The sequence below is a fragment of the Haliotis rubra genome, unplaced genomic scaffold (genome assembly GCF_003918875.1).
Source record: "Haliotis rubra isolate DU_JTF1 unplaced genomic scaffold, ASM391887v1 Scf1225, whole genome shotgun sequence".
NCBI classification, from domain to species: Eukaryota; Metazoa; Mollusca; class Gastropoda; order Lepetellida; family Haliotidae; genus Haliotis; species Haliotis rubra.
The window spans coordinates 156251-169887 of NW_025765143.1; the positions used below are offsets into that span (position 1 = coordinate 156251).

Genomic DNA, 13637 nt, shown 5'->3' on the forward strand with positions numbered 1-13637 from the left:
TTAAAATAAAAGTGAGTGAGTGAGTTTTCCTCAGCTTTTAGCAATATTCCACCAAATATGAACTTCACATTGTACCCAATTGGGAATCCAACCCTTCTTAACGAACGAAATACACTTACACTTTGATGCACAACTGGAAAATACACTTAATGGTATCTAACGAGAGTAAATGAAGTTTTATCAAATTGAATGCAATATGCGTGTCAAACCGTGTCAAATTCAAATATTTTGGAAAAATATTGAGGAGTTCAGTAATGAACTTCATCACAATACTACATACAAGCGACGTTTCAGTATAGATACTTATACCGTTTTCCTCATGCTTGAAAACCGTACAAGTATCTATACCGAAACGTTGCAACCATACAATAAAGAAGTTGATCATCCATAAAGACGTGCCATTCCTATTACTTGCAACTTTTAGAATGCCTCTCAAACGGACCAACACTACTTGGTGACTGCATTTTGCACTCTGTAGCGTTGCATAACACATAACTGATTTGTGAATATTGGACGATAAGTGGCCCATTGGCACCCCAAGAATTAGCCCATCATGTTCAAAGCATCAGGTGTAATACTGTTTGAGTATACTTTCCAACTGCACATAGAAATGGGGTAAATAAGAAATACTAAGACCAAAAGAAAAGAATTGAAATGCTTGCTATATAATTACAGGGCGGATAAGATATTAACAGTTAGTTTATTTTTAAGTGTCACAATATGTAAGTTAGTCCGCAGAGAAGTTTCTTCAACATACTTATTGCTTCACGCATGAGTGGATACTTACTCCACACCTGCACTTCAGTAAAGTCTAACATAGCGCCATTTCCATCATTATCAGTCTCTGTGTAGACAGTCAGGTAGCGCCAGGTCCCAGAACAGTTCACATTCAGTACATGAGGGATGTCTGTACCGTCAGGACGCCCTGTTACAGTGTGGCATAGATTTCCTTCTTTCGGACCAGCTGAATTTATTTCAGATGTGTAGAGCTGCACGCCATTACGTCTAGTAATGTCTGAAATAAATAGAGATACGGAGAACTCAATGCATTGCATCTCAATCATTGCAACATAACCAAGATTACAACTATGGCACATAAAGTTTTGTCACATTATACATATCCGATGTTTCAGCAGCGCCCTTGAGTATTTCAAACAATTGTTTTAGTCCCAAGACTTTCAAAGTAAAATGTAAATTTACCATATATTTTAAACGTAGTATCTTTGTTCTTTTAACTGCCGGCTAAAGTTTCCTATAATCGCCATCGGCTGAAGGAATGGTGTAAATCCAGCTAGGGTCCATGCAGGTAGCAAAAGTAATGTAAGTCCCCATGGTTCCTAGTATGGTGATCTACCTTCAGTTGTTGGCGATCTATAATCCATCTTTTATACTGTATTGTCTTCAATAATTGGAATGTTTTAGCTTTGCTCTCTAGTTTTATATTCATAGCTGTGATTCTCTAGTATTTTACTGTCCATCGTTGACAGGTTTTAATTTTCAAAGTATTTTCATTATTTATTGCATAGATTGTTTTCGTCACGATATGGCTGAGATATTGCCGATGTGACGTTAAATATTAACTTACTCACTCACTCACTCAAACAATTGTTTTAGTTTTGGTTAACGTCAGTACTGTTCTGCAACGAGGTGCAGAGACGTTTGTGTTTTCGTTGTGGGTTTGGTGAACATCCTTTGAATTTGCTCAGTGGCATTCACCGGTTCTTTGAGACATGTTATCCAGCTATATATTTTCCACTAATGAAGATGTGAAATGTCCCTTCAGAAAAGTACAACTGTAAGAGAGAGTGAGTGACTTCATGTTTTAAGTCACATCGGCAGTATGTCAGCCATTACGTAAATGTAATCATTTCTACTTTGATGATAGATATAATTATACTGAAATTGCGTATACTGTTGCACTCAATAAAGGACAGTAGAACAACAGGACTATATAACGATAACAAAATAAAAAGAAATTTACACTTGCATAATACAATAAACGATATTATTATACGTAACAATACACTTATAAAAACGAGCCATAGATCACTAGCAACTAATGTGAGTTAACCATACTTGGTGTTATGGGGACTTACGGACCTCTGCTGCATACATGACACCTCAGCAGGATTTACACCTATTCTCTAGCCGCCGGTGATCGATAGTATACTTAGCCCACAATAGCAATAACCACGGATTTTAGGATTGAAAACGAGTATATATAAGTATTTCGAACAACATGATCTTATCTCTCATGGGGAACAATTGTTTTACAATACTTCAAACCACCACCACCACCCCAGCCCCACCCCTCAAACAATCTCTTTGCGGAATCAGACACCGCCTATATAAAAATAACTTAAAATGCACAAAAAATACATTCGGCTTCGGCTACATTCTCTATCATATTAACACAATACAAATGAATATAGCCTTCTGGGTATAGGTCGAGGCACCTGAAAATATTTCACATTAAAAATTCAAGATTTATTGCATAACCAGCTTGTAAGGTTCTAACTGAAAAAGGTTCTTATCAAAAGTCAAATCGACCAGCCGATGGATAATACCGGGCCAATCCTGTACCTGCCTAACTGGTAAGTTATTCATGTACTGAGTTTATCCATCCACTAAGCTCCATCCTATACCCTGGCGCAACCCTGACACAGGGGATAAATAATGACACGTAAGACGGTAATGTAGCGTTCCAACAAGTACATACATGGATAGATTACCTAAATCTGACATATCGTGGCCTTGATTTGACAATTAATTAACACTGGCTAAAGTCCCGTCACCCGTAATTGATTATATCGTAGAAAGCTATCTTCTGCTGGACAGACCAAGAAAACATAAAATGTGAGATTTCTAAATGCCAAATCAGTAAAAATCCGTTATGTTACATATATGTGAGACAAAAATGTGAAAGACTGTTCTCCTCTGTTGGTTGAAACTACAACTACCCTTAAAATAGTTTGCAACACTGTAAAGTGGTGGCAAGTCAAAATGTACAATTTACGCCATGGGACAGCAAGATGTTAACAGACGTTAACATCGTTGTTGTAAAAGCATTACCTTGAATGAAAAGCGTAATCGGAAAGCTGCTAAGACAAACCTCATAAGAATATCAGCAGTTGAGAAATGTAAACCCAGTAATCGGCAGCTTGTTTACATCAATATATGATTAATGTGTATTCTGTAATTGAGTCTGAACTTACAGCTTGTTCTGAAGTACAGGATAACCTCTGCTGATTGCACTGGTGTCTGCAGATCCACCTTCCACCAGGCGCTAGTTAGCCCTTCTGCGGTGTGGACAAAAAAGAAATAGGCTCCTGTGTTTCCATCAACAGCCCTACTGGCGGGATAGTTTCCGTTGTAGATTGAACTCATCCTTGCTGGTTTGTTCAGGGCAACGTTTGAACCAGCAACTGATAAATGAGAACATAAATCTACACAAAGAATGATAACAGCTGGTAATGATGACAACAGGAACATCTGGCATATGCTAGTAATTGTATGTATATACAAGACCCATATTTTCAGTTCTCACTGGTATCGTTCACAATGTAGCCCCTCAAAACGATACAGGTTGAAATACGTGGTCACCTCTGCAAACGTGACGAGAAGTATCAAAGTGTTTTCAGTGGTATGTTCAAACAGGTCAGTTATATTTAAATGTAACAATTTTAATGGTTTTCAGCTAATAATTTAAGATGTAACACCATCTGCTCTTCGTTTACAGGAAACTTTTCCTAAGCCAACTGATAAATCTGATTTACGACGGTACAACTCATACCACTGCTTTTGCTCCCCAGGTGACAAAGCAACTGGAGAATCGTCTGTTTCGGTGAGGCAGGGCGTCATTTGCAGTGCCGTACCTCTCAGTACCCCGCTATTTCAGTTCGTATGACATTAAATGTGTACTTCCACAGTCGACTTGTCTTTAACAGTCTGATCTTCATCACCTTATGACCAACTCCCCAAACCTTGCGTTATTATGGGAGATCTAAATGTTCACAACCTGCTTTGGTGTAGTAGTCACAGCAATAGAAAACGTAAAGCACAAGAGGAATTCTTCTTAAACACCGATTTATGCATATTAAATGATGGTTTAAATAGATGTCGACATGCACGTATTGGAGCTTACTCTTGTCTGAGTTGTGGATTCTCAGTTGCTGAGTGAATTTGAATGGTCAGTTCACGTTGACCTCTGTGGAAGTGACCATTTTCCCACCAAATTGAAATCTGTGACATCATCTGATGATCCTCCATCATCACGATGGAACTTTGCTAAAGCTAATTGGGCTTTTGTATGGAATAGATCGTGAAAATATACTCTTCTCTAACGTGCCTAAAAAATAGCTGATGAATGTGTTCCAAAGTCCTCTGCAAATCCTCACATACGTAAGCCATGGCTGACTGCAGAATGTAGACAAGCTTGGAAGGCCCGGGAAAAGGTTGAACAGTATTTACGTCGCAATCCAATAGGCCTTATTAAACACGAAGACTAATTTTTAACTGATGGATCAGATATTGTGAATAAACTGGATGAAACGCTTGCTAAATATTCTTCCTCAGCTATGTTCCTAAATTTCAGAAATATAAAGTACAGCAGGAAACGAAACCCATCAATTCTAATTCCGATAATGCAGGCAATTATAATGAAATATTTTCTATTTATGAACACCACACTGCTCTTGAACAGGTTCACGATACCGCTCCAGGAACTGATGACATACATTATCAGCTCCTGATACATTTACCAGAATTATCTTCAAAAACTTTATTAAGTATATTTGATGAAATCTGGATGTCTGGAAAATGTCCTTCATCCTGGCATGATGTCAATGTTGTACCCATACCAAAGTGTGGATGTGATCATACCGATGCCTCAAATTAAAGACTCATTCTTTCATTGACGCGTTGTGTTTTCAAAAGCATGAAATGCATAATCAACAAGAGATTAACACGGTACTTAGAATCTAATAATTTAATCACAAATATTCATGCACCAACTTTAACAAAATCAAATTTACCAAAACATAAGGTTTTCTGATGCAAACAAACTTGTCCAAAGATCTGATACTAAAACACCATCAAAACACCATCAAGCAATAAAGTATCCCAATCATCAACAAGCTGTGAAACAAACTACACTTTTGCAATGTCTTCTGAAACTGCAGAATCTCTTTCTGGTACGTCCGAAAGGCAGTCATATTCCGATCATAACGCATGCTCTCGGTCACGTTGACATTCTTAATCGTCGTCTAACATTCAACGAATTATTAAAATAAACCTGAGCCTAATTCTTAAAAAATCAGAGAATGCAATTATTTTATAAATGGATCTTAAGAGGACATGGATGTGTTCTGAAAAGCTGTTCTAGGGCACATAGCTTGTCGACCACTGAAAAAAGTGAGAGATAGATCCACCACCCCGGCGATAGGGCCACAGTCAATACAGTCCATAAACTATGACCGCACCAATATTATGGTGTCAAAAAACGGCTTTTAATGTATATATAATCATTATCCGGTAAGCCAGTACTCAGTAACCACAGCAAAGTCTAACGTAAAACTGTGTGGGAAATTTAATATTAAAGAAACCAGGAATCCTGCAACATCGAAAAGCAAGAAATTCAAAATTCCAATTCCAATTCGTTTTAGATCATGTTGTTTTTTTTTTTCAGAAACAGGATGAACAGAAATGCTGGTGTTTTCTGACGCTAAATTAACAGTCTGATTTTCTGGTTCAACATTGTTTTGATTGTTTGGTATAGTTTACATGCTGCCGTCATATGGCAGTCGTGTTGCTGAGTGGTGTAGGACAGGAACGTCGGGTGAATGGTATGTGCTCTCGGCAGAAAAAGCCTAATCGTTTTGAAAACACAGGGATCATCAACCCGTGAAGGTCCGGGTTAGAATGAACATTCAGTAACCCATGCTTGTTGTAAGAGGTGACTAACGGGATATGGTGGTCAGGCTAGCTGGCTTGGTTGACACATATCATCGGTTCCCAATGGCGCAGATCCATGCTCATGCTCTTGATCACTGGGTTGTCTGGTTCAGACTCAATTATTTACAGACCGCCGCCATATAGCTGGAATATTGGTTGGTTTTATTTTCAAACTGTGATATAGATCACGGTAGACTAAAGCATCGTAGAAATCGTGTCTAATTCAAATATTGTATGATGAGCATTTTGCACTCTGTTGCGGTGCATAATATATAACTGATTTGTGCATTTGGATAAGATTGTTTTTCTTGAGTATACATGGCTCCAGGAGCTAAACTGAATATATTCAAGCCATCAGGTGTGATACTGGTTGTGTGTACTTTCACACTTCACATCAAGCATGTCCTGCTTGACTGTATTGATTTTTTCCGTCACAAGGTATAAATAGTTCAATGTTAAAACAGTGAAGGATCTTTTTAATGTAAATTATCATTTAATCCTTGAACGTTTAAAAGAAATAGAATTGCTAGATAATTTTTTAAAAATCGTTTGTAAATAGATAAGTATTTTATTATTGGTTGCTTGGATTAGTAGCTGGGATGGCTAGTGGCTGTACCCTCAAAGGGGGTTGAAGGATTGTAAAATTATGGTCCTCCTGAGAGGGTACGTAAGTCCCAAAACTTTTAAAGTCAATTAAAACTTACCAGGATTTTTAAACGTAGTATTCTTGTTATTTTAATTTTGGCTAACTTTTCTTACAATCGCCACCAGCTGAAGGGATGGTGTGAATCCAACTAGGGTCCCTGCAGGTTGCAAAGGGGGGTAAAGTATTGTCAAATTATTGCCCTCCCGAGAGGGTACGTAAGTCCCAAAACATTCAAAGTATATTAAAACTGTCCACTGTTTTAATCGTAGAATATGTGTCTTTGTTAGACTAGATTATCTAAAATTGCTAATAGCTCAAGGGATGGTGTAAATCCAACTAGGGTCCATGCAGGAAGCAAATGTACTGTAAGTCCCCATTGTCCCTAGTATGGTGATCTACCTTCAGTTGTTGGCGATATATAGCCTGTTTTTATATTTTATTGTCCAAATAGTACTATTAGTTTGAACTTTCCACGCTAGTTTTAATTCTAATTGTGATATTCTAGTTGTTTTACTGCCCTTTGTCGACAGGTTTATAAAATGTCCACATGTTCCATGTCAATGTCAAATATGTTTCCGTCACGATATGGCTGAAATATTGCCGATGTGACGTTAAATATTAACTCACTTCAAACTTCACATAGAAATGGGGGGAAAAAGAGTACTTAGATCAAAAGAACAGAATTGAAAGGCGTGATATATAATTATTATAACTTAATATAAAGATATTGATAGTGTGTTTTTTTTATAAGTGTCACAATATGATAGTTGGTCTTCAATGAAAGTTTTTTCAGTATAGTTACTACTTCACACACAAGACCATACTTACTCCACACCTGGACTTCAGCAAAGTCTAATATAACTCCATTGTGATCATTATCAGTCTCTGAGAAGACAGTCAGGTAGCGCCAGGTCCCACGACAGACCACATGCAGTACGTCATCGATGTCTGTACCGTCAGGATATCCTGTTACAGTATGGCATAGATTTCCTTCTTTGGGATCAGTCGAATTTGTTTCAGATGTGTAGAGCTGCACGCCATTACGTCTATACCTGACTGAAACATGTAGAGATACACAGAACTCAATGGAGTGCTTCTCAATCAAAATAACCACAAATACTAGTGACGGTAACTAACAAGTACGGCATAGAAACTCACATTTTACATACCAGGTAATACAGTGCCCTTGAGTAATTCCAAAAATTGTTTGACACTATGTATTTTGGTTAACGTTAGTACTATACTGCAACGAGGTGCAGAGACGTTTGTCTTTCCGTGAATTGTTTGGTGTGCTTTTTTTGTGTGGAATTCACCGGCTGTTTCATAATGGTACCCAGCTATATATTTTCCACCAATGAATATGTTAAATGTTCCTTCACACACGAACGACGGTAACATAGAGTGAGTGGCGTCATTTGAAGTGGTATGACAGATTTGTTGAGTGCTGATTGAGCTGCAGTGTATCACCAATAGTTCCAACATGGCTGGGTAACCAACAAAATGCCATATTGTCCAGTTAATTCTGTTCAAAGTTCATTAAAATTTCAATTAAAGGTGGACGTGAACGTGATGTGTAATTGACAGATATATGAAAATGCTACGAACTGCATCAATATTGACTGTTTGCTGTCATATTTAAGAGTTGTTAAAATGACAAATGGTTATGTAGTGAAAACAGAGTTTAGATGATTTAGTTGAGACAGTTTCTGATGCAATGACGGTGGTGCTGGCAACTATGTCACCATTCGTGGATACATCTGTAAATATGCAGTGACTGACATCAAGAGCATCAACGTGGACTTGATGATCCAGTGATTGACATCACGGGCATTGATCTTCCAACTGGGATACGGTAACCTGACTCAGCCAAATCAGCCAACAACCTCCCATGACAAGCATAGTTGTCGAGCATCATTGACAATGATCTAGCCAGTGATTATCAACTGGCAGCACTGAAGATACTTATAGGGCACATTCCATCATATTAACACATGATATGTAGCTGTAGCGTATTGGAATGAATAACTAACTTGGGAAGGATATGGACATTGCCTAGTATGCAATGTTACAGTACCCTTCTGGGTATACGACCCTTGACAACTGAAATATTTCACATTAAAAATCATAGATTTATTGCCTAACCAGTTTGGGACGTACTAAAGGAAAATAGCCTTTAAAATCAAAAGTCAAATCAACCAACTGATTGATAATACCGGGTCAATCCTGTTCCTGGCTAGCTGACAGCTGACAAAAGGGTAAGCTATTGCTGGACCGACTTTATTCACCTAATAAGTCAATTAACACTTATCAGAGGGTTACACAAAGTTCATGGTCTAGACTTTCACCTGTCCGACTTCAATTTTTGTGGCTAAGGGACCGTTCATAATTTATGGCTAGGGGTTGATGATTTTTATTGGGAAGCATGTACAATGTGAATGTCCCCACACACACACACACTAAAATCTATGTACAAAATAAGTGACCCCGTATGTCATGTACAAAATTAAAGACCCCCTCCTTCCTATAATTTCTAAGCATAATTTTAAACATAATTATATGTACAAAATTGCTAGTACGTGTGTACAAAATTGATGCCCCAGCTCCCCAGAACAAATTGGATAACCCCCCTTAAAATCATCATCATTCCCTCTAGTCATCAGTTATGAACGGTCCCTAAGGCAGCACTCAACAAATCTGTGACACCACTTCTTATTCCACACTCTGATCATAAAGCTAACATCAGATCTTATATTCGTGATCTGATGCAAGAAAAAGGGACACCCAAGTAGGTATAAATAAATGACATGAAATAAAACCCTATATTGCTTACACCTACTTGGGTTGTCAGTCCAGATTTGAAGAGGTCATCATACGACGATGTCGCATTGGCCACACTAGATATACACACGACTATCTATTAAAGGTGAGGATCCTCCGTATTGTATCCCTTGTGATGAGAGAATCACGGTCAATCATGTCCTGCTTGACTCTGTTGATTTTTTCCATCACAAGGGATAAATCACTAGTGTTAAAACGGTCAAAGATCTTTTCAATAATGTAAATTATCATTCGATTATTGAGTTTCTAAACAGAAACAGAATTGTCGCATAAATCTTGAAATCAGTTTTGTAAATAGATAGATTAATGTTGTATTATTGGTATTTGAGATTATCATCTGAGTTTGTTAGTGGCTGTTTCCTCAAAGGGGGTTAAAGTACTGTAAAATCATTGTCATCCTGCGAGGATATGTAAGTCCAAACCTTCAAAGTACATTTCAACTAGTATTTGTGTGATTTGAAATTTTATTTTTCTACAATCGCCAGCGGCTGAAGGGATGGTATAAATCCAGCTAGGGTCCATGCAGGTAGCAAAGGTACTGTAAGTCCCTATGGTTCCTAGTATGGTGATCTGCCTTCGGTTGTTGGCGATCTATAGCCCGTTTTGTTATATTGTATTGTCCTTATTTGAAATCCAGTTTTAGAGTTTATTTGAGTCTGTGATATTCTAGTTGGTTCGTTGTCCTTCTTTGAGGCTTTTAGTGAGTTATATGTATTTATGATGAAGTTAAAAACTTGTTTTAGTCACGATATGGCTGAAATATTGCCGATGTGACTTTAAATTTTAGCTCACTCACTCTGTATTTGTGGAAGCCGCGGTGGTTGAGCGGGGTTAGAAGGCTGACTTTGTGTGCTGGCGAGTAGGTGCCTGACAAACATTAAAATCAGTTATGTTACATATATGTGAGACAAAATGTATAAGAATGTTTTGCTCTGCTAGTAGAAACTACAACTACCCTTAAAGTAAGTTGCAACACTGTGTAAGGTGGTGAGAAATCTCAATGTAAAAGGTTACGGCATGGGTTAGCAAGATGTTGACAAGCGACGTGTCATTCTTGTAAATTCACAATGAATATCTTACGTAAGGTATCCTGAATAACATCAAACTTGAATGAAAAACTTAGTTTGAAAGCTGCTATGACGCACCTTAACATAATATCAGCAACTGGAAAATGTAAACGCAATAATCATAAGCTGATGGTATACTGCATGAAGTGAAACACCGCACTCAGTAAGACGTTGACATCAAGCTCTATGGTTTGGCGTTGTTTAACATCGCACTCAATAAAATCCAGCTCTATGGTGGCGGTCTGTAAATAAATCACCGGGACCAGAATCTAGTGATCAATAGCATAAGCATCGCTCTACGCAACTGGGATACAATGACATATGTCAACCAAGTCAGTGAGCCTGACGACCGGGTCCCGTTAGTCGCCCCTTACAATAAGCATGAGTTCCTGCAGACCAATTATAACGCTGATCTTCACGGGTTCACATCAATATGGGTTGTAATGCATGGTTCCAGGAAATAGCCTACATATGGTTTTCAACATGTTTCCCTTAACTAATTCTGTTTTTTAAGATAAATGCGTATTATGTAAATGAGTCTATACTTACAGTCTGTCCTGAAGTACAGTATAACCAGTGCTGATTCTACTGGTGTCTTCAGATCCACCTTCCACCAGGCGGTAGGCAGCCATTCAGTGGTGTGGACTACATATCTAGGATCGTGAGCCCTTGTGTCTCCATCGACACCTCTACTGGCGGAATGCTTGTCGTTCAAGGTTGAACTCATCCATGCGGGTTTGTTCAGGGCAACGTTTGAGCCAGTACCTGATAAAGAGAACACAGGCCTACATTAAGAATGATAACAGTTGATAATGATGACATCGTGATCATCTGGCGTTTGTTATGTATATACAAGACGCATATTTTCAGTTTTCACCGGTACCGTTTACAATGTAGGCCTCGAGGCAATAGAGGTTGAAACAAGAGGCCGTCTCTGCAAACGTGATGAGAAGTATCAATGTGCGTTCAGTGGTATGTCCATACTGATCAAGGAAAAACAAATGGAACTTCAGTGCTCTTCGGAACAATTTTAATGATTTTCAGCTAATAATTCAGGATGTAAAACCTTATCTTTGTGTACAAGAAACTTTACTCGAATCCACTGATAAATTTGATTTACGACATTACAACCTATACCTATACTTTTCTTTCCCAGGTGACAAAGCATCTGGAGCGTCATTTGCAGTGCTGTTGTTTTCACATTTTGTTCATTGTGCATTCTACCGTTGATTTGTCTTCAACAATCTGATCTTCAGGCACTTTATGACCAACTCCTCTTGCGGAGGTCTAAATGGCCAAAAATCTGCTTTGGGTAATAATCACAGTAATAAGCAATAGAAAAAGGTAAAGTACTGGAGGAATTTGAATAGTCTGTTCACAATGACCTCTGTGGAAGTGACAATTTTCCCACCATATTGAAATCTGTGTGGACGTTTATTTAAAAAAACGAGAAATGGTTGTATGAAGGTAAAGAATTAGAATGCTCCAGTTCGGACAAATATTTGGAATGTTTTCAGTAAGTGTTTATCTTGGACAACACATGTTGCTGCTAGCAAGCACAAAAGGTCATGATTGGTATCTTTAAACAATTAAATGTACTTGGAAACATAAATATAAGTTCATACTTTAAATACTCGATGCCAAAATTAAGGTAATTGTATTGTATGGAGCTGAAATCAGGGGTTTGAATTATAACAATAATATCGAAAGAGTTCAATTGAAAGCATATAAAATGCCTTGGTATTGCATCTAGCACGATGAATACAATGGTGTATGGAGAATGTGGTAGATATCTGATGCACTTATTTACAAATATCAGAGCTATAAAATACTGGGTAAAATTATTGAAGGTGCCTCCTTATAGGCTACCAAAGATATGTTACAATATGATGCCATTCGATAAAAATGGACACACAAATTGGGTTTCTCCTCTTTTCTACTCTCAAAGGGTTTTGGTTTTCTGTGGAACTATCAGTATGTTAACTCTGACGATAAGTATATTTTAGAACTATCAAGATTATTAAAAGATATCTATTTGCAAGAATGGTTTGAAAAGGTATCACTTTCAGTAAATGTTTTATCATAAGATGTTTAAATGTACTTTAGATGCAGAAATGTATATTTCATGTGTAAGCGTAAAAACGTTCAGGATAGCGTTAAGTAATACACAACACCATGTTAGGAAGTGGTCAAATGTAACATATGTTATATTTAGGATTACACTCTCTCACTATGACCACTTTCTAAAATGACATTGTGTATTTTATAGCTTTCGGCCGTGGGAGCCGTGCCAATTAACACTTATCAGAGGGTGCACAAAGTCCGCAGTCTAGACTACCAGTTGTCCGATTTCAATTTTGTGGAAGCCACGGTGGTTGAGCAGTCTAGGCGTCTGACTTTGTGTGCTGGCGATTGGGCGCCTGACTCTGAGGCTGTGGGTTCGAATCGGATGGGACTCAACCCCAAAAAATACTATACATGTGCTTTACTGAGAGTGTAATCCCAAATATAACATATGTTAGCGTTAAGTAGGGTAAGATGTTCTTCACATGATTTATTTATCAAAAGTGGAAGATTTAAAACTGTCTAAAAAAAATAGAATTTGTAGACTTGGTGATCTTAACCAGAGATAAGATGAATATATTATTTTCTTTTAATTTGGCCCTTATAATTTCCTGAGAAAGTTGTATATTATGAGATACTATTTGGTCCATCAAACCTATACACATCTCAGCATTATTAAAAAGAAAAAACAACAATACTTCATGTTGTTTAAAACAGAATATATCTCAGAGCACAATGTAAGCTACCCTTGATTTTTCTTTCCTCCTGTGAATGACATATGCATGTAAAGATTGTTTTGTAAATGTAATGTATACAGGGCTGTGACCTTTCAAAGGTTTTAAGTGATTCATTAGATAATGATTTTAATAATAATTGCCATGGCGAAAACATGAATGCTATTGAAAGGAAACGGCATCTTTGTTTCAATAAAATTAATAAAAGGGAGTTTAGAAAGTGGATTTAAATTTTCAAAATCAAAACCTTATTGCATCCATTTTTGTCGAAAATATAAAATTCACAGAGTTAAATGGCACCCTTATTAACGTTGTTAAGGATATTATTGGGTATTA

General features: G+C 37.5%; 1 protein-coding gene across 1 annotated transcript in view; it reads right to left on the reverse strand.

Annotated features, from left to right (window-relative positions):
• LOC124265993 (multiple epidermal growth factor-like domains protein 10) overlaps positions 1-13637 on the reverse strand; it is a 109547-nt gene that overhangs the window by 79616 nt on the left and 16294 nt on the right. Inside the window, exons 2-3 of the mRNA XM_046700812.1 lie at positions 11053-11268; positions 7427-7654 (exon numbers count right to left, since the gene is read on the reverse strand). Coding sequence (XP_046556768.1) covers positions 7427-7654; positions 11053-11230 — 406 coding nt within the window. The 5' untranslated portion in view covers positions 11231-11268. The remainder of the gene's footprint in view (positions 1-7426; positions 7655-11052; positions 11269-13637) is intronic.